At 37.1% G+C, this 24,390-nt stretch overlaps 1 protein-coding gene across 1 annotated transcript; it reads left to right on the top strand.

The window, feature by feature from the left end:
• The first annotated feature begins 1,281 nt into the window (after positions 1-1,281).
• On the top strand, positions 1,282-7,974 carry LOC142634024 (ATPase 9, plasma membrane-type). Its single transcript, XM_075808286.1, has 15 exons — positions 1,282-1,381; positions 2,278-2,397; positions 2,503-2,601; positions 2,700-2,837; positions 2,936-3,250; positions 3,608-3,934; positions 4,106-4,225; positions 5,099-5,221; positions 5,328-5,432; positions 5,532-5,841; positions 6,109-6,623; positions 6,771-6,944; positions 7,042-7,224; positions 7,325-7,506; positions 7,596-7,974. Exons 1-15 carry the CDS (start codon positions 1,325-1,327, stop codon positions 7,690-7,692), a joined length of 2,865 nt encoding a protein of 954 aa, XP_075664401.1. The 5' UTR covers positions 1,282-1,324; the 3' UTR covers positions 7,693-7,974.
• The last annotated feature ends 16,416 nt before the right edge of the window (positions 7,975-24,390 follow it).

Below are 24,390 nucleotides of genomic sequence, written 5' to 3'. Positions count from 1 at the left end.
ATTCTTATTTTTACGTGTAGTGAATTTAAAAAGATATTAAATTTAGTTGGTTTTCATCTTGGAGAAGTAAATTTAGTTGGTTGGGGCCATATAACTACAACTACAACCTACAATTGTATCTATCTAAATATTATCAACGAAGCCTAAAATAATAGGTAACATTAAAATGGCTATGGCTGGTAATTTATAGGTAAACTTTTACATTTACATTATAGTCTAGATACTTATATATTTTTTAATTTATAGAATTTGTTTTGGTTGTATAGGCAAGAAATTTGTATATGGTTAACACTTGTACTACTCTACATGTTAGCAAGTATAATGAAAAGATTTTTAAGTGACATATATATATATATATATATAAATTATAATTTTACTACTAAGAGCTTTTAGAAATTTAAAACTTGTCATAGTTTTAAAAATAATTTTACTATTTTATTTGTTTTTAAATTTAATAATGCTCTCTCTCTAGTCTTCAAACGCTTTCCACGTGGCCACATTCTCATTCACAGCAGCTCAACCCAACAAAAGCCACGTCACCAAAAGGCAGAGTGAGAGTGACAGTGAGAGTTGGCTCAACGGTATTGGAGGTTGAGGCAGAAAGCAGGGTGAGGGTGAGGGTGAGGGTGAGGTGAGCATAGCAAAATGGAATTCTAAGGCGTATGACCTGGGCCAAAGGGACCACCAACACTCTCGCTCCTTCGCTCATATCACCTCTAAACTTTCTTAATTAAACACATCACTTCACCTCACTACTCACTCACTACTCTCTTTATTGTTTCTTTTTAATTAATCTTAATAATTCAATTAATTATTATTATATTAATTAACTAGTAATTGCTAATAAGGTAAACCTTAAATACATGGCATTAGCTTTCCCGATTGAATTCAAATACTCTACTAAAGTATTAGGGAACCTTTTTTTTGTTTTTTTGGTAACATACTAAGTATCAGATAACTTAATAAATGCGTATAAGATATTATATTTAAGTATTATCCTTAATAGTAATTACTCACTTACTCAAACTCAAACTCTATTAAGGGAAAAAAAAAAGTTTATAAGTTGTAGCATGCCAACTAAACGTGTGTGAAATTTGTGATAAAAAATATATAGTGCTTATAGCATTACTCTTGTTTGTTGAGAGAAATAAATAAAAAAAGCAAATGAGGGAGGGATCCTCTCTCTATCTTCCGCAACGAACTAGTGGCCCCCACAGAGTGTGATAGAGAGAAAGAGAGTGTGTTTGTGTGAGAGAAGGATTCATTCTCATTCATCATTCATATAGGTTTCCTTTGAGAGCTTACGGAAAAAAAAACAAACAAAATGGCTGAGAACAAAGGCTTAAGCTTGGAAGAGATAAAGAAGGAGAGCGTAGATCTTGTATGTTTTTATTCTTTCTTTTTGTAGTTTTCGTTATACTTTTTTTTGTTTTTGTTTTGTCAAACAATGTTTTTGTGTTTTTTGTCAATGTGTTTGATGAGAAAAGTGTTTTTGTAATATCCGTTTTTTTTATTCTTAGAAAGTGTTTTCCGCGTCCCCTTTTTGTGTTTTTGGTATTGATATGTCTTTGTTAGTGCACTGTGCTTGAAGCAGGAATATAAATCATTTTAAAGATTCTTTTTGTTTGTATGACAAACATAAACGCACTAATAGTGAGTCTATTATATATTTATTTAATGAGATCCACTGTTAATATGAGCATTGAGTTACTTTTGTGGAGTACTAAATAATTGTTCTGTACGGCTAATGTCTTTTAATAAGTTAAGGTCTATATGTTGTTTATTTTATTGCAATAATAATAATAAATAAATAATAACGCAGAACCCTAAAAGTTTGTATTTTTGTTAAGAATCAGAACTCTAAAAGTTACTGTATACAGAAGCTGTTTCTGTGTTTGTCATTGACATTTTTGTTCTCTGTTTGGTGGTTGAGAAAATGTTTGAAAATTGAAAAAATCAAAATCTTAAATCACTTCACTGTTACTCGGTAGACGGAACAAAGTAAAAAAATAATTCTACCTATTATGGCCAGTTTTAGTATTATTTTTCCCCATTATGGTGCACACATGGATTAGATAATTGTATCATTTTTTTTTTTTTTTGATTTGTCAAAATGGACTTTAATTAAAAGGAATGGTTTTTTAACTTTTAAAGTCTCATTTTGCAACTGGGGAAAAAAAATTGACGAAGATATGTTTCTGAATTTGAAAATTGAAGTAGCTAAGTTATTGAATTATTCATGAAAGACTTGCAATGATGTTATGTGTATACATACAGGAGCGCATACCAATTCAGGAAGTATTTGAACAGTTGCAATGCACAAGAGCGGGTTTGTCAACCGAGGAAGGCCAAAAGAGGATCCAAATCTTTGGCCAAAACAAGCTAGAAGAAAAGAAGGCAATGTTAATGTTACTTTTGTGTGTATTTTTATTTTATTTTTTTATTCACATCTAGTTTTAAAGGAAATAATAAACTGATTTGTTAAAAACAATCCTGAAACAGGAAAGTAAGTTTCTGAAATTCTTGGGTTTTATGTGGAATCCTCTATCATGGGTGATGGAGGCTGCTGCTATCATGGCCATTGCTTTGGCAAATGGAGGGGTAACATCTTTCTCTATATCTCTCTCTCTCACGCTCATATAATAACAATTCTCTGTATCATATGTAACATTATTATTTTTTTTAATGATCTAATGCAGGGGCACCCACCAGACTGGCAGGATTTTGTGGGGATAGTGGCATTGCTTGTTATTAACTCCACCATAAGCTTCATAGAAGAAAACAATGCAGGCAATGCTGCAGCAGCACTTATGGCAGGTCTTGCACCAAAAACCAAGGTAATTGTACATGATAATGTGGCTACAATAATATCCATAAGAAATACACTCTCCTTGTGTGAAGTGGTAAATTCATATGCTTGCTTGATTGCTTGTAGGTTCTGAGAGATGGAAGATGGACAGAGCAAGATGCTGCAATCTTGGTACCAGGAGACGTGATTAGTGTCAAGTTAGGAGATATCATCCCAGCTGATGCTCGTCTCTTGGAGGGAGATCCGCTTAAGATTGACCAGTCTTCCCTAACCGGTGAGTCCTTGCCAGTTACAAAACACCCTGGTGTTGAAGTCTTCTCTGGGTCCACTGTCAAGCAAGGTGAGATTGAGGCTGTTGTGATTGCCACTGGTGTGCACACTTTCTTCGGCAAGGCTGCTCACTTGGTTGACAGCACTAACCAAGTAGGACACTTCCAAAAGGTATCATCTCTGCAGCCTAGTGCAAAATATAGTGAAAGAATCTGAGAAAGACTCATGAATTAGAGGGTAGGGAGGGGGGATATTTTATGAAATTGTGATATAATTTCCTTATAATTAATGAGCTTACTAAATAATTACTGAAAACCTGATTATGTTGGAATATTGCTATACAGAATTTGGTTTTATGAGTTTGGTAAAGGTCAAGCTTCTAAAATTTTCAATGAAGTTGACAATTTTTTCTATGTACTGAAATCAGTGCTTCATTGACGGAATTAATTAAGTTTGAACAATTAAACCTTCCAATTAAATGTGTTATTTGTTTAAATGATGTGCACTGAATGGTGATTGTTTGATCAGGTTTTGACTGCAATTGGAAACTTCTGCATATGCTCGATTGCCGTGGGGATGGCAGTGGAGATAATTGTAATGTACCCAATTCAGCACCGTGCGTACAGGGATGGGATTGACAATCTCTTGGTACTTCTCATTGGAGGTATCCCAATAGCAATGCCAACTGTATTGTCTGTGACAATGGCTATTGGTTCCCACAGGCTGTCACAACAAGGGGCTATCACCAAGAGGATGACAGCCATTGAAGAGATGGCTGGAATGGACGTCCTATGTAGTGACAAGACTGGGACTCTTACTCTCAACAAGCTTACAGTTGACAGGTCCATGGTTGAGGTTTGTGATTGAATTATAGATGAGTGTGTATCTAACATAACACTAAAAATAGATGAGTTAAAACAAAAAGGACTTACATAAGAACTTGGACTATGATCTTATTTTTGAGCAAATCAACAATTTTGATACTCGGTGATTCATTAATCATGGAAGTATTTGGTTAATTAACAGGTATTTGTGAAGGATGTGAACCAGGACACTTTGATTTTACTTGGGGCTAGGGCTTCTAGGGTTGAGAATCAGGATGCTATTGATGCTTGTATTGTTGGTATGTTGGGTGACCCCAAGGAGGTATGTATACAAGAAAATTTTAATCTATGTGATATATCCCTTATTCTTTTTTTCTTTTCTTTTTTTTTTAAAGTCTCGTTCTTTTCTATGGCTGTGGGATCTGCTCAGGCTATTAAGATCTTGCTGTCATTATAATCCCCCCCACCCCACATACAATTGTAGCTCCATGCTTTCTGTTAAAAAATTTCTTGACAAGCTGGTTGGTTTAATGTCTTTTGAACATTCAAGGGATTTGTAAGCTGTTTCTTATTCGCACTAAACCTAAATATATTTTAGATTATCATAGGAAAAAATAATTTCTGTTTGGATTGTTGGTATGTAAGGGAATGCAGACACTCATCTAGAAAAAGAAGGGCGGGGGGGGGGGGGGGGGGGGTGGTGTAGCTAAGGAAAGGAAAATGATTGAAAGTGCTTAGGATAAGATGCATCAAGGGATAACTCTAGTATGGTTCTGGTGTATTAGAATCATTTTAATAAAATAAATTTGCCTATCAAATATAGATAAGATGCCATATAAGTATATATTGGTTTCCTTGTCAATCCAGATGGAGCCTCTAGGTTAACATTTAATGCAAAACTGTTGTAGAAATATAAAGAACTGGGAAGATTTTGGAATATTTTTAAATTGTTAATATGCATTGCTAAATGATAATGTACTCAAAATTTAACAGTGAATTATTGGAAGTGTTTTTCAATTAACTTCTTTCCTTAGTGTAGATAAGAAGGTTAGTTCCAACGCACTTTGTTGGACAGTTTTGAACCAGCTTTATGTTAACTAGGCAGTTTTTTCAGAGAGTATTTTAAGCATTGGGAAACCTTTCAATAGTTGAATAATAAAAATCCATATCTTGTTTTTCGTTTTTTGCATGGCAGGCCAGAGAAGGTATCACCGAGGTACATTTCTTGCCCTTTAACCCAGTTGATAAGCGTACAGCGATAACATACAAAGACTCTGAAGGCAACTGGCACCGAGTTAGCAAAGGAGCACCAGAGCAGGTGATAGATTGTCTGACTTACACTACTGAACTTTTTCCTTTATTTTACCTTCTTCAAACTTTTTTTTTTGTTATCTCTATAGCTAAGTATCTGAAATCTCTACCAGATCATAGAGCTATGCAACCTCCGGGATGATGCAAGACAGAGAGCTCATGCAATCATCGATAAGTTTGCTGATCGTGGTCTTCGCTCTCTTGCTGTTGCTAGACAAGTGAGTTTGTGTTTTATTTTCCTCAGAATTCTGTTTGGATGATAAAGCTATGGTTCAGATAGCCAAACTTATTTGTCATTCATTGTCTATTACTATCAGACTGTGCCAGAAAAAACGAAAGAGAGCGCAGGAGGACCATGGCAGTTTGTGGGTCTATTGCCTCTTTTTGATCCTCCAAGGCATGACAGTGCAGAGACCATTCGCCGTGCCCTCAATCTTGGTGTCAATGTTAAGATGATCACTGGTGACCAGCTAGCCATTGGGAAGGAGACTGGTCGCAGGCTTGGCATGGGAACAAACATGTATCCTTCTTCCACCCTACTTGGGGAGCACAAGGATGATTCCATTGCTGCCATTCCCGTTGATGAGCTTATAGAGAAGGCTGATGGTTTTGCTGGTGTCTTCCCGGGTAATTTTACTGAATGCTTTATATTGAATAAAATTATGAGGTTTTCACTGTTAGCCATTGTAACATTTTAAACCATTCTGTACAAGATTCTATTTTTGGTAATGAATTGATAAAATATGTAAACAATTATAGAAAATTCAAAAATCAAGGAAAATCAGTGTGAGATTTTATTTCTTGAATGTTTGAATATGTTTCATTTTGGGATGATTCAAAGTTTAGTTGAATGATTGTGAGATTTCTCAAATGGAACTAACTGGAAGCCTGCAGAGCATAAATATGAAATTGTGAGAAGGCTGCAAGAGAAGAAGCATATATGTGGGATGACTGGAGATGGTGTGAATGATGCCCCAGCTCTAAAGAAGGCAGATATTGGAATTGCAGTGGCTGATGCAACTGATGCAGCCCGGGGTGCATCGGACATAGTCCTGACAGAGCCAGGATTGAGTGTGATTATTAGTGCTGTATTGACTAGCAGAGCCATTTTCCAGAGAATGAAGAACTACACCATCTATGCAGTTTCCATAACTATTCGTATTGTTCTGGGTTTTATGCTACTAGCGCTGATATGGAAATTCGATTTCTCACCGTTCATGGTTCTGATAATTGCCATACTCAACGATGGGACTATTATGACCATTTCAAAAGACAGGGTGAAGCCTTCTCCTCTTCCAGACTCATGGAAGCTTAAAGAGATCTTTGCTACTGGCATTGTCCTCGGCACCTATCTAGCTGTTATGACTCTTGTTTTCTTCTGGGCTGCTCACAAAACTGACTTCTTCTCAGTAAGAAAATCATTAACCCAGCTAATAAATTGATTACAATACAAATTATGGCAGTTGCTTGGACTTATGGAAATATTTTCTCACTATTGTTTCGTATCGTGAAATCAATCCAATTGCAAATTTAACTATACCTAAATAAATTGGCAGGATAAGTTTGGTGTAAGATCTATCAGGAACAACAATTATGAGCTTACAGCAGCTGTCTATCTTCAAGTGAGTATTGTAAGTCAGGCACTAATCTTTGTTACTCGGTCTCGAAGCTGGTCTTATGTTGAACGCCCTGGTCTCTTGCTTATGGTTGCTTTTCTTATAGCACAGTTGGTGAGTATTAGGAAAATCTAGTTTCTGGTTGATGAGATGGTTCTCTTGCACATAACACAAATGATCTAACTACTTATTTTCCGATTGATTTTTTAAGGTGGCTACTATCATTGCTGTGTATGGAAATTGGGGCTTTGCAAGGATGCATGGAATTGGTTGGGGATGGGCTGGTGTTATTTGGCTCTACAGCATCATCTTTTACATCCCTCTGGATATTCTTAAATTCATGATACGATATGCATTGAGTGGCAAAGCCTGGGATAATCTACTCCAAAATAAGGTAACTGATTTTTCCTTTATTACAAGGAATGTTGGGAGTTTTGGGCAAATATTTTTTTACCAGTCTTTGACCCTTCCTTTTATTGCACAATGTTGTCCAGACTGCTTTCACAACAAAGAAGGATTATGGAAGGGGAGAGAGGGAGGCACAATGGGCTGCAGCTCAACGTACCCTGCATGGACTGCAGCCTCCAGAATCATCGGAACTCTTCAATGATAAGAACAGTCATAGGGAGTTGTCTGAAATTGCTGAACAGGCCAAGAGGCGAGCAGAAGTTGCCAGGTACTGTTCAGGGAAGCTGATATTATGTTAATAAATAACAGTTGAATATCAATGTACCTTGATTTATGTTCTTGCTATTTGGTTTCCAGGTTGAGGGAGCTCCACACACTTAAGGGGCATGTTGAGTCTGTCGTGAAATTGAAGGGACTTGATATTGAAACCATTCAGCAACACTACACTGTTTGAGTAAGGAAAGCATTTTTGGCAAGAGAGGTGGGACAGAGAAGTGACAACTAGGAATAAGAATTCTGTGCTTATCCTTTGTCCTTTTCTTATATGATTTTGTAGGACACAAAGGTTAGAATAATCCAACAATGAGATTGTCCAAGACAATCCAAGGTTGGAAAAGAGATTAGGATTACTAGTCTGCAACTAACTTAGTATGAAATATGTTTTCATTCATTTTCAATGATAATTTCTTCCTTTCTCCCTCTCTCACACACATGCAGGCATACACAAACAGTCACTGAGACACAGTTGAAATTTTTTTTTATTTGATCAGGGTTTTGTGCCTAATTGCCTTACTAATGGGCAGTATGTGATGCATCAGTTCAAGCTAGTTTATGTCTTATCAGCTAACTGTGGTATCTTTTCTTTTGAAAGGGATTAATATGTGATTCCATCTCCCAATGTCACTCTTCAAGAAAATATATACATATTTTCTTGTTTTCCGACATTTGTCACATTAAATGGATGGCTTTTTGATACAACCCTGTTATGAAAATGAATAAATCGTCAAATTTGAGATGACTAATCTCCAAGAATAGGAGAGAGGAAAGGTGTGTTTTTGGGAGGGAACTAATTGGCTGCCCTTTATTCATCCCTTTCTGTATTTAAATACATCTTCTGATAGCAGTTACATACAATTCAAAACACAATTTGCACCAGATATCAATCCATGATAGCCAGCCTAATCTCCTATCTGCTCTCCTGCATAATAGGAATTGCTTGGCTGCAGCAAGCTGAAATGTGGACTTGGGACACAGCACTTTTGGCTTTAACCATCTTATAAATGTCAATTTGCTTCAGTTTGATGTTTTGCACCATTCTCTTGGATAACTTTTAGAAAAAACATTTTTACTATTTGTAATTACTGAGATAAAGTGAAAGATTCTTTGAAAACCGTAAAGTAATCTAAAAAATGTTGTTATGAAACAGCATTGACAGTAACTCCTATAGAGTGGCTTGTGCTTCACTTTGGTGTACAGAATTAAGACTCGCAATGTTATGCCAGTGACAAGTAAGTTACGTTTCTATTTTATTGGTTAAATATTATTGGAGAAAAAAATATGAGTCTGGAGATTTACATTGACATGACAATCACGAGTCACAACCATTGATTGCACTCCTTGGCCAAATCTAGGTCAAGTTTGTAGATAGCACTGTCAGTTTCATTCTCTCTTCACTTCTGCCAAAACTCAAGTATCAATAGGGGTGTCCAAATCCAACCAGAGCTTAAAAAATCGACCAAACTGCCCGACGTCGATTTGATTCTAGCCCGAACCGAAGCTCCAGTAGGACGGCAGCGGGCATTTGATTTCAAGAACCGATGCCGGCGGGTCTGCTTCTCCAAAACCTGAGAAATCTAAAACCTGACCAAAGCTGTATAAGAAATTCGGCAAAATCAAGCTAGATGCGGGATCTCAACTAGATCTGGTGGGATTTAGCCAGATTTGGCCAAATCCCACAATTTTTAGCAAAATTTGTAGATTCTAGCAAAAAAATGTAGTTTTCGCATGAAGCTTTGTAGTTTGGCGACCTTTTGCAGATTCCAACGACTGACCGAACCACACTTGAACCTAAAATCGACTTGATCGATTGATGTCGGCAGTCAGTTTTGGGTTCCTTCGCCCTCCACCTGATGCCAGCAGGTTGAGTCCAAGTTGGGTCCAAAACCAATCCAGCCCGACCCATGGATAGACCTAAGTATCAACACCACCTTAGGTAAGTTGGTACCTCGTTAGGTACTAAGGCATGTTTAGTAGATTGTAATAGAAATAAAAATATAATAATTATTCCTATAATTTAGCTATTTTTTAGTTTGATTATGTTTTTAATATAGAGAATAGTCATTCTTTAAAATAAGTAGTAACTATTCATCTCTAAAAAAGTTTTAAGATTAATACAGTATTTTTAAAGAAACAAACTTTCCATATATACATTATAATTATAAAAATAAAAAATTATAATAAAAACATATCTAAAATAAAAGGATTATTTAAGTAAAAACTTATATTTTTTTCCTCTTTACGCAATGTTGAAAGTGCACCTTAATATGTTCTTGTTCATCAAGAAGGTATCTCCTATGCTGCTATGTCCATTCCTACAGTTCAACGTGGAAATGCTATGAATTTTGGAGTATTCGTACTTCATAGGAATTAATTAAGGAACTACATACTTTTCAGGTCAACAAGAACAGACACATAGCTAGAAAAGACAAGGACAACTAAGGTAGATCTATTACCTATATAAAAAGCGCGAATGAGCCTATGAACAATGCTTTGTCGAACGCCTTGCTTGCTCTGCTTTAAAAAATTCATTTGGCGTTTATTGTTTGTTTAATAGGTGCAATATCCTTTGTACCCTTAGGGTCCGTTTGGATAGAACTTATTGCTGAAAATTGAAAACTGAAAACTGAAAATACTGTAGCAAAATAATTTTTAAATGGGTAAAAAATACTATTCATGCCAAAAGTTACTGTTCATTGGCCTAAAATCACTGTTCATGGCCAATGAACAGTAACAAACACGCGTAAAAAAAAAAGAAAAAAAGAAAAAGAAAACCGGACGTGGATGCACGTTTGTGCTATCCAAACGCCCTCTTAGTATACGAGTAGGCTAGATAGTTTTGAGGGTTTGTTTTGTCTTTTTACTATGCATCTATCTATATAAAAAAAAAAAGATAAAGAAAGTGCAGATATTTGTGTTAAGAGCAAATGCATCCGTCTCTTTGTAATACAAAAAGTGCACCATTTTACATATTTTTGCTTAAAATTCATTCACATCAGTTCTTCTCTAATACTGTTCATTTTCCAAATTGCTACAGTAACCGTGTAAATATACGCGGTTACTGTAACTTTGTATAATAATAGTTCATTATTTTTTTCTCTCTCACTGGTCAGACTCCCTCTCTTTCCCAATGCCACAACAACCCATCAGTAGAAGAAAAATGAAGAAGAAGAAGAAAAAAGAAGGGCAGAACCACCCCACCACCAACCCAGCACCACCCAGCCACCATTGCAACCCAATCACCACCATTCCAACCCATTTCAACAATTGATAATCCACCACAAAATCAACCGAAAATCAACAGAAAATCAAACCAAAACATCAGGAAACCCAACTCAAAATCAAGAAAAACTAAAATCCATCAAAATCCATCGGAAAGCCCAACTCAAAAACAACCCAAACCCGTCGGATTTGCTGTTGCTTCTGCCGGATCTGCTGACGTTGCTACCGCCGGATCCTCTGTTGCTACTGCTACCGCTGTTTGTGAGTGTTGGGTTTGAGATATGAGAGAGGAAGAGAGTTAAGAGAGGACTGGTGTGGATGTTGATATACTGAGAGGAAGAGAAAGGCAGTGAAGAAAATAATAAAAAATGGTAAAAAATGAATATTTTATTTAAGTAAAAGTGTATAATAGACAAACTGATGTGGGTGTTTTGTAAAAATGAAAGTGTAAAATAGAAAAAGTAGGTTTAGATGTGCAAAATAAAAAATTATTTGCACGAACTGATGTGGTTGCTCTAAATGTAATGAATTTTTTGTCCTTGAAAAGTTGTTAGTTAGAGCATTCTCGTTACATGTTTCAAAAAAAAAAAGTCATTTTGACACACCAAATACCTACTTTATCATTTTACCATATCATTTTATAATATCCTATTTATCAGATGTTTTATCCTTCAATTCTATACATTAAAATAACATTTACTACACATTAAATAATATATTATCTCAAATCTCAGCCAATATACAAACATCCAACTTAGTGGCAGTTGCCACCAACCAACCAACAACCACCGCTACAACCACCACCAACAGCAAATCAACCGCCAAAAACTACACCCACAATCATCGAATCCTTCAACAAATTCCAAATCCAAAAATCTCAACAAAAGAAAGAAAGAAAGAAAAAAAAAAAAAAAAACTCATCCAACCAAAAAAAAACTCAACCAACGATCGGTGACGCCTGTGGAGATCGGCGGCATGATCAGCAGCGAGGACTAGCAAGACCAACGGCGGCGCTGGTGAGACCAAAGGAGTAATCGGCGGCAAGTTCAGAGAGATCGGTGAGATCGGACTTTAGGGGATGAGCAAGGAGGACGATGGCAAAGCTTGATTAGACGCTGGCATGGTTTTGGTTCTTGATTTAGAGAGGCCTATGTTGGGTCCAGGTTGGACCGAGATGCAGAGAGTAGAGGAGTGGTGGTGGTCTGTGGGTGTCACGGTGGAGCTTGGATGATGCTCCGATTCCGTTGAAACCAAGGTCTAGGAAGAAGGTAGGGTAGGCTTAGATCTGGTCTGGGTTTGAGGCATTTGAGGGATGAACCACCAATTGGAAGGATTGAAGGAGAGGATGAGAGGCTGAGAGAGTGAATAAGAGGTTAGGAGGATTGATGGAGAGGAAGAGAGAGTGAATCTGCTTGGCACGGTGAGAGAAGAGAGAAAGATGAATAAAATAATAATAAAAATATATAACACATTTCTCCGTATTGTGCCATAGATAGAAGCGTACTACAACATATCTCAAAAATTTGACACATTTAGCACACCTCATGATGCTCTGTTTTTGGTATTTTGGTGTGCCAAATGCCAAATATTTGACATTTGGCACATTTAACATACCTAATGAGAGCGTTCTTAATATTGATGGGTATTTTTGTCTTTTAAATTTTAATTTGCAACAATCAGAACTGTACTTTTATTTATCTCTTTGTTATCATTTTGTTTAGCTACTAACCTTGTTGATGGTCACAAATAGAGAACACGGTGAGAGACAGAAATGGGAGAAAAAAAAAAAGTCAACTATGAGCCAAGTGATAGAGAAAGGGAAGAAAGAGAGAAAAGAGAAAAGTGTTTTGTCTTTTTGCTCACATTTTTTTTTTTGTTTTTGTTTATCTATATACATAGAGAAGTCAATAATTCCTCTAAAGTTTATCACTTGGATTAGCTCACTGTTAGGGTTCAGAGAGAAAAAAATGGGAATTATGATTGCTTCTTCTCTAGATTTTACCGCCATATATGTTGTTTTACTTATCCATATGCACACATAAGTCAATTTTTTCTCCCAAGTTTATCACTTGGATTACATCGCTGTTAGGGTTTAGAAAGAAAAAAAAAATAAAAAAATAAATCACAATTGCTTCTTCTGTAGATTGTACTGCCATAGCATTCAATTATCAATACTACCTCTCAAATAAGTTTTTTCATTTATATAGATATATAGATACTTTGTAGGTGTGGAACTTACCCCTCCAAGAATCCTCATACCCTCTTCCATCCCTTTGAAGATCATAGCAAACCTCTCCTTCCATCCCTTTGAAGATCACAGTGAAGCTTTCCTTAGAGAAAGTTTCTCTTTGATCTCTCTTTCTCCTAGAGAAAGTTTCTCTTTGATTACTCTTTCTCCTATTTGTTTCTTGGCTTTTCTCATCTAAATTTTGTTTTGATTAGTTGACTGGTTAAGATTATTATTATTATTTTTTAATGAGTTTCTATTTTTTATTTTTATGTATTTTTGTCTTTTGTTCGTAATTTGTCCGCATTAAACAACTCTAACATAGTTGTGATAACATTAATATTACTTGCCAATACATAAGATATATATGCTCATGCTCTTATTGTTTAAAAGCATGTGAATTCAATTTGCTGTGTCAATACATAAAGGTTAAAATTGATACTGCATTCAATTCATTTATTTTAGGAAAAAAAAAACTTACTTTGTTAAATTGATAACTCATTAATTTTATATATATTATAAAATACTGAGAAACAAACACAAGAAGAGTGAATGAGTTTTTAAATCAAAGGAACACCATTTTTTAAAGGTAAGAGTTAATTTTTTTTTATACCTATGTGTCACTTTTTAAAAAAATTATTATCATTTTGTCACTTTTTTAATCAATATTTGATTATTATTCAAAGAAAAAGAGCTCAAAAAACACAACTTTTTCGGTGGCGGAGCAATGGTCGTCTGAAAGAGGGTTAGAGTCTGTATAAGCCACCACCACTCCCACAAGTAGTGAGAGTCAAACTCAATACCAATATCAAAACCAAAACCAAAACCAACACCAAATCTCCTCCCTCTTGTACAAGAATAAGAAAATCAAAATTAAATCTGTACAAGAGAAAGAAACAAAAACAGAAACAAAAACAGAAAGTGGAAAACGAAGAGGAAGACAAAGAGGAGACTAAGAGTAACAACAACAACGACAAGGTTGTTGTTAGAGTAGCAGTGGGGCCCACCACTAGTGTCGTGTTCGGACTCCGGAGAAGATACGGGCCCATTCTCACTACTTTGGAAGTTTCCAAACAATTTCTCTGCCAACTGCAATCTCAACCAACTTGCCCTGACGACGCATGAACACTACGCGAAGACGGTAGAGTCGTTGAACAAGCTAATAGTTTTGGAGCTTTTGTCGTGGTCTGGGGACGTGGAAACGATGGCAGCATCGGTGAACAAGGCTTTCAAAACCTTGGATTGGCTTCAACCAGAAGACACTAAGTTCTACGATGCCATTAGGGTTGTCCTCTGTCGCCGCACTCAACTCTCCTCCGTTGAGTCCGAGCTCCAAACCCACCAAAACGAAGAATTTGACGCTGTTTCGTCTATTCAAGCTCGGTTGAAAGAAGCGGTGGCTAGATCCAAAGCCGATTATTGGAAAGCCATAGAGCGGGTTAGTGGTCTGAAGAGTCTGGTTTTCGAGATCCGAGAGGTGCTGAAAAAGCTTGAGCATGAATCGGCTTGGGAAGAGGCGTTGTTTGTTGACTGGAAAAGAGAATGGAACCAATGCCTTGAGTCTCACTTGGCTATTAACAAGGAAGAGAAAGATTTGGCTGAGCAAATGGAGGAGAAGCAAAAGACCATCGAAAAGAGCAGGCGGGTTGTGATGAGGTGGAGGCTGGTGTTCAAGGCTTGATAAAGGCTTTGTCTTTTCTCTGCTAAAACAATGTAATGTTACTCTTATCTCTCTGAATACTAACTTTTTTTTTTTTGAAAAAAAAATACATATAGACATTAGATTGGTTGTGAACTTTAATAGTACCTTATTTGAGCAAAGGCTACTTGGCTAGAGCAATAAGTCTACCGACACTGGGTGCGTTTGTATACGCCGTTGGACAACAAATTTTTGAGTTTAAAATGAGCATTTGTGAAAAACTACGAGGAATTGTAATTGCAAAACAAAGTTTTGCTTTTTAAAACGCTTTTTTAAGCTCCTACAACGTCTAATAAGTCCGACTCTATATCCATGGGAGGTACTCATTATAGTGTCATTTGAGGTGGAGTTTTGGCAAAGATATAATGATTTTAGTGTATAGTTACTTCCCTATCTATGAGAGAGAGCCCGAGTATAAGTTCTATACGTTCTTTGTAAACTCTACATAAGTGAAAATGCAATTGTCAAAAGGCTCTCTTTCCAGCTTATTATGGTAGAGAGCCCAAGTATGCCAAAATAGATAGAGTAAAATCGAATCGTTTGCCCTTCAATCCATAGAACACACACACACATATATATATATGTAGTACTTCAATTTGATGCTCATTTCAGATCCTGTTAACTATTGCAATTTGGCCTGGAATACCAAGTACATCTAATGGAGCATTGGAGCTTTAGCTTTGACCTCGCTGAATACATAACATGATGGATTTATTTGTATCATCTGTTAGAATCAGTGCTGATTTATATAAACATTTTTCCACCTGGGTGCTAAAAGTGAAATCACTGTCATGATATTGGGAGTTTCTTTATTCTTTTGTTGGGAGGGGGAGGGGGGGCGCCGTGCCCGCAGGGGGGCTAGCTAAACGTTTTAAAATTTGTTATGATCACAGAAATTGTGTGCTTATTGTATGAGAGATGAAATTGTAATCGACTTCAGTGTTTTTTGTATTTTCTGAGAGAATTGAATTCACTATTTTAGAGTCCTCTGGTGCTTTTTTTCAAAAAGAACTTAGATTTCAAAGGCCCAAAACTTCCTGAGAACGCTCGAGGGGTATTCGCACGATTAGAAAGAGGAAGTATCAATGGGTGCAGGGTGGGTTTGGCCATCCCTAGTATTAATAAAAACCCTCAATGGTAGACTGCAAGGCTAGATTTAGGCCTAAGCCTAAGGACACCATTTCAAACAGGCCACAAAATATTGGACCAATATAAACCCAACCTATTTGAAACCCAATTAAGATTATTAATAATTTTTAATGTCAAAATACAACAAGAATGGATTGTCCAAAAAAAGAAAAGAAAAAAAAAAAGAGAGTGGATTTGCTATTATCAATTAAAAAAGAGTTGTTAGCAAAACCTACCTACAATCATTTTGCATCAAATTGTATTATCTGATTTATATTTAAATATATAAAAAAGATTCATTTAAATTTATTGTCTTAAGCCTCAAATGGTATCATGACAGGCTGACTGAGCGTTTAAGTTTTTATAAGCTATTGAGAAGAATAATGAAAAGGTTGTGTTGTTATAGATGAGGAAGTGGCTGCTGAAAAATATAGGAAAAAGCTTTGACAGGTCATTTTTAAGAAACAGCTCCCTTTAATCAAAGCCATTTAAGAGTTTCTTTTCTGAATTAAAGATAACACGACAGTATCAAGCTTCATGTGCTAAATCTAGCAATAATGTATGTGTCTACGCAGTAGATTTTCCATTAAGTAATTAGGTACCTTGTTCCTGTAGCGAAAAGGAAAAGATAGGTATTCGTTTCTTATTTGATTAGATTTCCAAATCTAAAGCTTTAATTGCGATGTCATTACATATTTTATTTTGGAAATTATTGTGTACTCTTAGACTATCATAAATGCGTATTCTCTTCTCTTACATGAATGATAGATCCTACTAATTAAATTCATAGTGAGACCCACTATTTATGTGAGAGGGAAAAGTACGCATTTATGATACTCTGGGAGTGCCTAATAATTTTTCTTTTATTTTTTTATCAAAATTGCTAATGTGGCAGCAAAATTTCTGTACTGTGAAAAGATGTGAATGGGAAATATATTGTATAAAAAGACTCCACAAAATTTAGGAACCAAGTTTATGCTCCTCTCTTATGCTCTATTTGGTTAGAATGATGAAAAATTGAAAAAAAATAATATGTCCCAAAGATAGAAAAGTTGGAGGATATAAAATATTTGTGTTTTTTATTAAGTTTAATAGAAATGATAGAAAGGTAGAAGGATAAAAATCAAATTACTATTATATCCTTGATTAAAAGTATATGCATGAAAATGTAGAGTTAATTTTGTACTATTCTTCTCATTGCTATTTTTTTTTCTCAAAAAAAAGAAAAAGAAAAGAAAATGGTAAGTCTAGGTGTAAAACTCCATCCTTCTTATTTTCTTTCATCTCATTTTTCAATCTAAATTAAACAATGTAAAGTAACATTTTTCTCTCCAATTTTCTTTCCCTATTTTTCTTCCTAACCAGTTTCACCCCAAGTAAACATAGGCTTAGACGAAATGCTGAAACCCCAAATTTAGCAAACGAGGGGTGGAAAAACATGGTATTACCAACTTCCTCTAATTGCATTAGTTCTCAATCAGCCTTCTTGAAAGGATTAATGAAGCTAAGCATCACTAATTGGGAGTCACATTCAATAATCGCCACATGAGACAATCATGTATCAATGGCCCCTTTCCACAGCTAAATGAATTGCAAAAGCTTTCAAGGCATCACCTTTGGCACTCCTTGCTATAATTGCAGCACAAGATTTGCTTGCTTTTCAAGCTGCACCAACATTGCGTTTGATCCTGGAAACACGAGGCTTTTCCGTGAAACAACTCTAATCAAGATTAGGAACACTTTAATTAGGAATAATAGGGGAATCACAGAGAGAATATAATGAAAAATTGCTTGAATGGCTTTAGATCCACTAACGCCACAGCAATAAAAATAAATATAAAAATCATTCCTTAGCGTCCAAATAATATTTGCAATACAAACATATAGGATCCGCCCATAAAATTTATAAGTTGAGTTTTTTATTTTTTGGTCGTTGTTGTTTTGTTTCTAATGTTTTAAATGACCCTTTTTACTCCTTAAAATGTATTTTGGCCTATATACAATAATTGTAGCTGACAAAGTGAAATGCTCCAAATGTTTTGCTGGTTTATTTTCTAATCATATGGTAGTCACACCTGGCAGTCGGTTCAATCAGGTTTATGTTTGATCTAGTTGGGTTCATGTGAGAAATGGGTCAACAATAGTAGAACTTTCTATCTTTTCCATAATAATAATAATAATAATGATAGTAATTGATGGTGAACTAAAAATCGGACTATTTCCAGTTTGTCCATAGAGTTGTCCAAAACCGAAAGGGTCATCCAAGACTAGAAGGGTCAACCAAGACTAGAAGGGTCAGCCAAGACTGAAAAGGTCGTCCAAGACCGAAAGGGTCGTTTAAGGCCAGAAAGGTCATCCAAGGCTAGAAGGGTCGTCCAAGACCAAAAGGGTCGTCCAAGGCCAAAGGGGTCGTCCAAGACCAAAAGAGTCCTCTAAGGCCAAAAAGGTCGTCCAAGACTAGAAGGGTCGTCCAAGGCCAGAAAGGTTGTCCAAGACCAGAAGGGTCCTCTAAGGCCAGAAAGGTCGTCCAAGGCCAGAAGGGTCATCCAAGACCAGAAAGGTTGTCTAAGACTAAAAGGGTTGTCCAAGACCGAAAGGGTCGTCTAGGACTGGAAAGGTCATCCAAAACCATAAGGGTTGTCCAAGACCGAAAGGGTCGTCCAGGACTGGAAAGGTCGTCCAAGACTATAAGGGTTGTCCAAGACCAGAAGGGTTGTCCAGCTCATGAAGTGACCTAGATGACCACCCAACACTTAAATTTCTAGAAATTGATTTATCCACAAGAGCTTGTAACTCGGACCACGTGCTACCAAATCCTTGGTCATCGCTATTAAGTACTTAACTTCCAATGGTAGTTGTAGAGGATAAGATTGAATATTCTAACTTCTATAGTGGTTGTGGAAGTTAAGTTTGAACCTTCTAACTTCCACAAATATTGGGGAAGTTACTAGACAAGTAACCACTCCAAAAGCTCATTATATAAGGATTCATCCACATAAAATAAAAGTAAGTTTCCACCACTCCTAAAGTTGAAATTCTTGAGTTCTTAAGAGTAAAATTAACTCAAGCATTGGAGGGTTCTTGGCCAGTTCACCCTAGTCACCTTTGATCTTGTGTTTCTTTCTTTTCAAGCCTTCCAAGCAATCACTAGCCCATTGAAGCCCAAAGCATTCAGCGTACTGATTTTCTGTACATCATCAGTTGGCACCATCTGTGGGGAAGATTAAATTTACATTTTTCAAATGATATTTCTTTGACAAAAGGCTGCATGGTTCGGGCAAGGTCAATGGCCACTAGTCCAGGGCACTAGGGGAGTGGGAATGCTTCTAGTCATCCCAAACATGATCGCTAGTCAGCACCTGTCATGCAACCACCTTCCATCCAACAAATGTAGTCCATGGCAGCCGCCACGGCAGAGTTAACCTGTCAGAACCAAGAGTTGACTAGGGAGATTAATCTAAGGAGATAACATCTTGAAGGATGTGTGGAAGGACAAGCCCAGAGTTAAGAAGATAGAGGAGAAAATACTGAGAGTGAGAATCACTAAAGAGGAACTGTTTCACGTAGGGTACCACACTTAAAGAAAGAGATGGATCAAATGAGGAAAGCCATGGACGAGATGAGGGAGAACATGAGAAGGACGAATCACATAGATGATTTAGTTCATCGAACTGATTCCCCTTTCATGGCTTTCATCAATAGTCATCCCTTGCCTTCTAAGTTCAAGATGCCTTCCTTGGACTCATATGATAGAATGCGCAACCCGTGTGATCACATAGCAACTTTCAAGACCACAAGGCATCTTAAAAAAGTTCCAAGTGAGATAATGTGTAAGGCCTTCCTAACCACCTTTAAGGGGCCAGCATGAGTGTGGTTCAGTAAAATAGCTCCGAGGAGCTGAGTAAGTTGTTCGCCAACAACTTTATTGGAGGACAAGGGCATAAATGCTCCTTATCCAACCTGTTGACTATAGAACAAGGAGAAAATGAGAGCTTGTGGTCCTTCATCACTCATTTCAATAGGGAAGCCCTAACGGTAAATGAGATGGATGACAAGTTTCTATTGGCAGCCTTCCATAATGGAGTTAGTTCAGATTTATTCATCCATAAGCTTTATGATTAGGAACCATAAACCATGGGTGAACTCGTCCATTCAGCCCAAAGCTTCATGAATGCAGAGGATGCGATCATTACCAAGAAAAGGAAGAGAGTAGATCGAATGGAAGCTGATCTCCCACACCATCCTAACCAAGGCCCTTGTCCAAATTAGGCCCGGACGGGAGAGAAGAAAAACAATAGGAAGGCAGGTTCATCTTCAGTATGGAGTCAGCATTACACGCCCTTGAATGTTCCACTTGATCAAGTGCTTATACAAATCAAGGATGACCCATCCTTGAAGTGGCTAGAGAAGATGAAGGGAGATCCTAATAAGCGCAATAAGAAAAAGTATTGTCGCTTCTACATGGACCACGGGCATGACACGGACGAGTGCTATGACTTAATGTATCATATAGAGAATCTTATCAGGTAGGGAAAGTTGAGGACTTTTCTTGGATGAGATCATAAAGACGAGAAGTTGAAAGGAAAGGTAGAAAAACCATCACAACCCCCACTTGGAGAAATAAGAGTTATTGTAGGAAGAATTTTAGCAAAGCAATCTTCCAAATCAAGAAAGACATACCTGAAGGTGGTGCAGAACGTCCAACTCTATGGACGACCACCATAGACGAGGGAGCAAACGAGGAGAATGAAGAGCAACTTCGTCTTAACCTCGATCTAATAGACGAGGTAAGGATGGATGTAGAGCAGAGGACAACAATATATAAAAATCTTATGGCTAGACAATATTATGCAATGGTGAAACCTGAGCATTTCAACATTGGGGACCTCGTCCTAAAAAGGGTCTCTTTGGCAACCAGAAACCTAGCTCATGGAAAATTGTGGCCTAATTGGGAAGGATCTTACAAGGTTATCAATTGCAAAAGACAAAAAGCATACTACTTGGAAGCCTTGGATAGACAGAAGCTAGAGTGCCCCTGGAATGTTGAACATCTATGAAGATACTATCAGTGAAGGATCAGCCTAGACAAGCATCATCATGGACGAGCATCATCATGGACAAAGTTGGAGCTATGTGTTACTTCCCTCATATTTATTTATTTTATTGCTAGTACTACATGTTTTTAATATTTTAATTCTCTAAAAAGTGCATTAGTTTCCAACTTTTGCGCTGTCTATGGATGAATTTGTGATGGACAAAGTCATGGACTTAGTCTGTTTGTACATAAGTATTTTTAATTTCCTAAAGGCACTAGCTTCTAAGTATGTGCCATGCTTGTGGACGATATTTATGTTGTGTATATACAGTTTGGATTCCCAATGTATATAATGTTGTATGAATTCCTAATTGTCATGTTATTTTCATTCAAACTAATCCACAAGAAGGCTAAAAGCCTAAGACGAGTAAAATCTCTGGACGCAGGGATGTAACGTTTATAAGCTTTCCTTAAAATAAGGATAAAGCAAAGAAAAATAAACCTAAGGTATATTCATCTAATTAATGGATGAGGTAAAACCTAAGGTATATTTGTCTAACCAATGGACAAGGAAAAACGTGCACGTGAAAATATTCAAAATTCATGAATGAATTTGACCAGCCAAACAGTCCAATCTTTGGACAAGTAAATGCTAGCAAAGTCTTGCCTAAAGATGAGTAAAGGACCGTCCAGCCTATGGAAAAGGGATAATGCAAGCTATAAGTCAAATCTATGGACGAATAAAACTAGCAAAAGAATTACCATTCATAGACGAGTTATACTTGTAAAATTTAAAGAATGGTAAAAGTGTTGAACATAAAAAATTATTTTAACATAGACGAGCTAAATGCCTTCATGAGTGGATGGACCACACTTAAAAACCATAAAAAACAACGACGATGTAAACAAAGGAAATTTTTTCATACAATTAAGACGAGATAAAATGTCTTATAAGTGGACAAACCACACTTAAAACCATAGAAATAACATGGACGATGTAAACAAGGGAAAATTCGTTCATACATAAAGCATATAACATGTTCAACACCAAATGAAGAATGAAAATGGAAGTAAATATTCATTCATAAAACATAAAAAGGGCATACAACCATCGTCCAAAAAACCCTTAAATTGTGCATGCTAATAAAAGTAGTTGTATCTATTATCATACCTCCATACATTTGGACGAGAAGATTGTACTTAGATGAAACTTAAAATAAGCCAAAAAAAAAGGCACCATGAACAATATATAAAATCAAAGTTAAATTGAAGATTACTTTGGCAAACCACCAGGGGAATCCCCATACTTTGGATCGTCCTTGGAAGGCTCAGTAGAGACATCATCCATGATATTTACATCCTTAGAGCTTGTCTGAAGCAAAGAACTCTCAGCAGCAGTTGGAACCTTGAAGACATTAAAGTCCATCTCAAGATAGGCTTCCTTAGCATTAAAGTGAAAGTCCTCGTAGCCAACAACCTATTGCTTGTCCAGATGCCTAGTGAACTCGTCAGATGTTTTAAAGGCTTCGATTGCTTTGTCCTTTGCTTTCTCTAAGGACGAGGATAACTCTTCGCATTTTCCTTCAAGAAGAAGCTCATCCTCTAGCTCCTTGTTCTTTATGCCAAAACCTTAACATCGTCACACAACTCCCTGGCCTGCTAGGATGCAGCATAAAGCTTTGCCATTGCCTAACTTAGGGATGGATGAGGAAGAGTTAGAAATTTTCTCTTAAAAAAAAATCAACAAAGAAAATGCATGGCCTTCGTCTGACACCAAGGTAGGAGGAGCCTTAACAAGAGTTGAAGGATGAATCTTACGAGAAGGTTTACCAACAAGAGGATAAAGAGATTCAATCTGGACAACTGAAGGAGGAACTTCAGAAGGGACCAAGTTCACAGCCAAATCGTCCAGGCTTCCAAGGTCCACATCTCTAGAGATACCCTTCCTCTTCCTAGCATGAGTTTGGACAGTGGAGCTCTGGACGACCAAAGGAACTGGTTTGTCCTAGAGGACTTTTACTTCCTCCTCCTCCTTAGTCCCACTGTCAACGTTCTTACCCTTGTTCTCCTTCATGGTAGCTAGCCCTATAATGGAGAAAGCATGAAGAATTAGATGACTAAAAAAAAAATATTTGAAAGACAATTCTTACTTCTATCAGTAGTCTCTTTGTGAATGAGATTCTCCTTAGTGGGCTCAAGATGACACAACGTTGCCAAATTATGGAAGGACCTATCAAGATAACTATGAGCTCTTTCTATAGTCGTCTAAGTGTGGACGAGTAACAGCTGCATGAACGAGAAGAATTTTTAGACAAAGGAAAGAGCAAATGAAAAGATGAAGTAAACTTCAAAGAAAACATACCCTCAGGACAAAGACGACCTAGAGCATTGGTAAAAGGAGGGAATGGAGTTCTATTTACATCAATTGGGTCCCCAGCCCAATTTTCGAAGACGAAGAAAAGTTCCGTCTTCCATAACCTATCAGAAGAATTACGACCCCTAATCAACTATAGATAACATTCTCCTCTTCTTCTTAAGAAGGAGTCTTGGATGATTCAGCCCTCTTGGACGAGCTAGCTCTAGAACTGGAAGTTGCCTTCCGCCTCATCTCTTCTTGGAAGACCTCCAAAGGAACTCCAGGAACCCTAGACGAATAATGCTTGTCTTGGGAACTAAAGCTGCTACTACCATTGGACTCATCCTGATACTCGTCTATCTCTTTCACAGTACTACCACTAGATGAAGATATGATAGGGAAAAATACAGAATTTTCTAAGGCAAACCTAAGGTTGAAGAAAAGAAGAAGTACCTAACGAAAGCCTAAGGACGAGGATGACTAGACGAGGCTCCTAAACGATATGGCAGAGGAAAATATAAAAAAAAAAAAAATGGGAGGGAAAGAGAGAGATTGTACCTATAGGTTGGTCAATGAAATCATGTGGCAATCAAAAGCTGACACGTGGCGATCTCCTTGGTTAACGAATTGACATAATAGGTTGGTCAATGAGATCATGACATGTAGCACAACTTGAGGCGTCGAAAACCGACCACAACAATGACACTGCATGGCATGCCAATTGACCAATGAAACATCGACATGTGTCAAAAATGAACAGTGAACAAGAATTTTACTACGGTGACCAAGACGACTCTTGGACAAATGGGGCAACTGATGGTGAACTAAAAATTAGACTATCTCCAGTTCGTCCATAGAGTTGTCCAAGACCGAAAGGGTCGTCTAAGACCAGAAGGGTCAGCTAAGACCAAAAAGGTCGTCCAAGACCGGAAGGGTTGTCTAAGGCAAGAAGGGTCGTCCAAGGCTAGAAAAGTTGTCCAAGACCAGAAGGGTTATCTAAGGCCAGAAAGGTCATCCAAGACCAGAATGGTCATCCAAGGCCAGAAAGGTTATCCAAGACCAGAAGGGTCGTCTATGGCTAGAAAGGTCGTCCAAGGCTAGAAGGGTCGTCCAAGACCAGAAAGGTTGTCCAAGACCCAAAAGGGTTGTCCAAGACCGAAAGGGTCGTCCAAGACTGGAAGGGTCATCCAGGACCAGAAGGGTCGTCCA

This window comes from Castanea sativa, chromosome 5, assembly GCF_040712315.1.
Source record: "Castanea sativa cultivar Marrone di Chiusa Pesio chromosome 5, ASM4071231v1".
Classification (NCBI taxonomy): domain Eukaryota; kingdom Viridiplantae; phylum Streptophyta; class Magnoliopsida; order Fagales; family Fagaceae; genus Castanea; species Castanea sativa.
Note: the sequence above shows the minus strand (reverse complement) of the source record. Positions and strands in the feature narration are given on the sequence as shown.

Excerpts from the sequence above, each read along its gene's own strand:
- LOC142634024 (XM_075808286.1), top strand. The coding sequence starts at position 1,325 with ATGGCTGAGAACAAAGGCTTAAGCTTGGAAGAGATAAAGAAGGAGAGC. Across the intron at positions 2,398-2,502 it reads ACAAGCTAGAAGAAAAGAAG|GAAAGTAAGTTTCTGAAATT; the intron begins GCAATGTTAATG and ends ATCCTGAAACAG. Across the intron at positions 6,945-7,041 it reads CTTTTCTTATAGCACAGTTG|GTGGCTACTATCATTGCTGT; the intron begins GTGAGTATTAGG and ends TGATTTTTTAAG.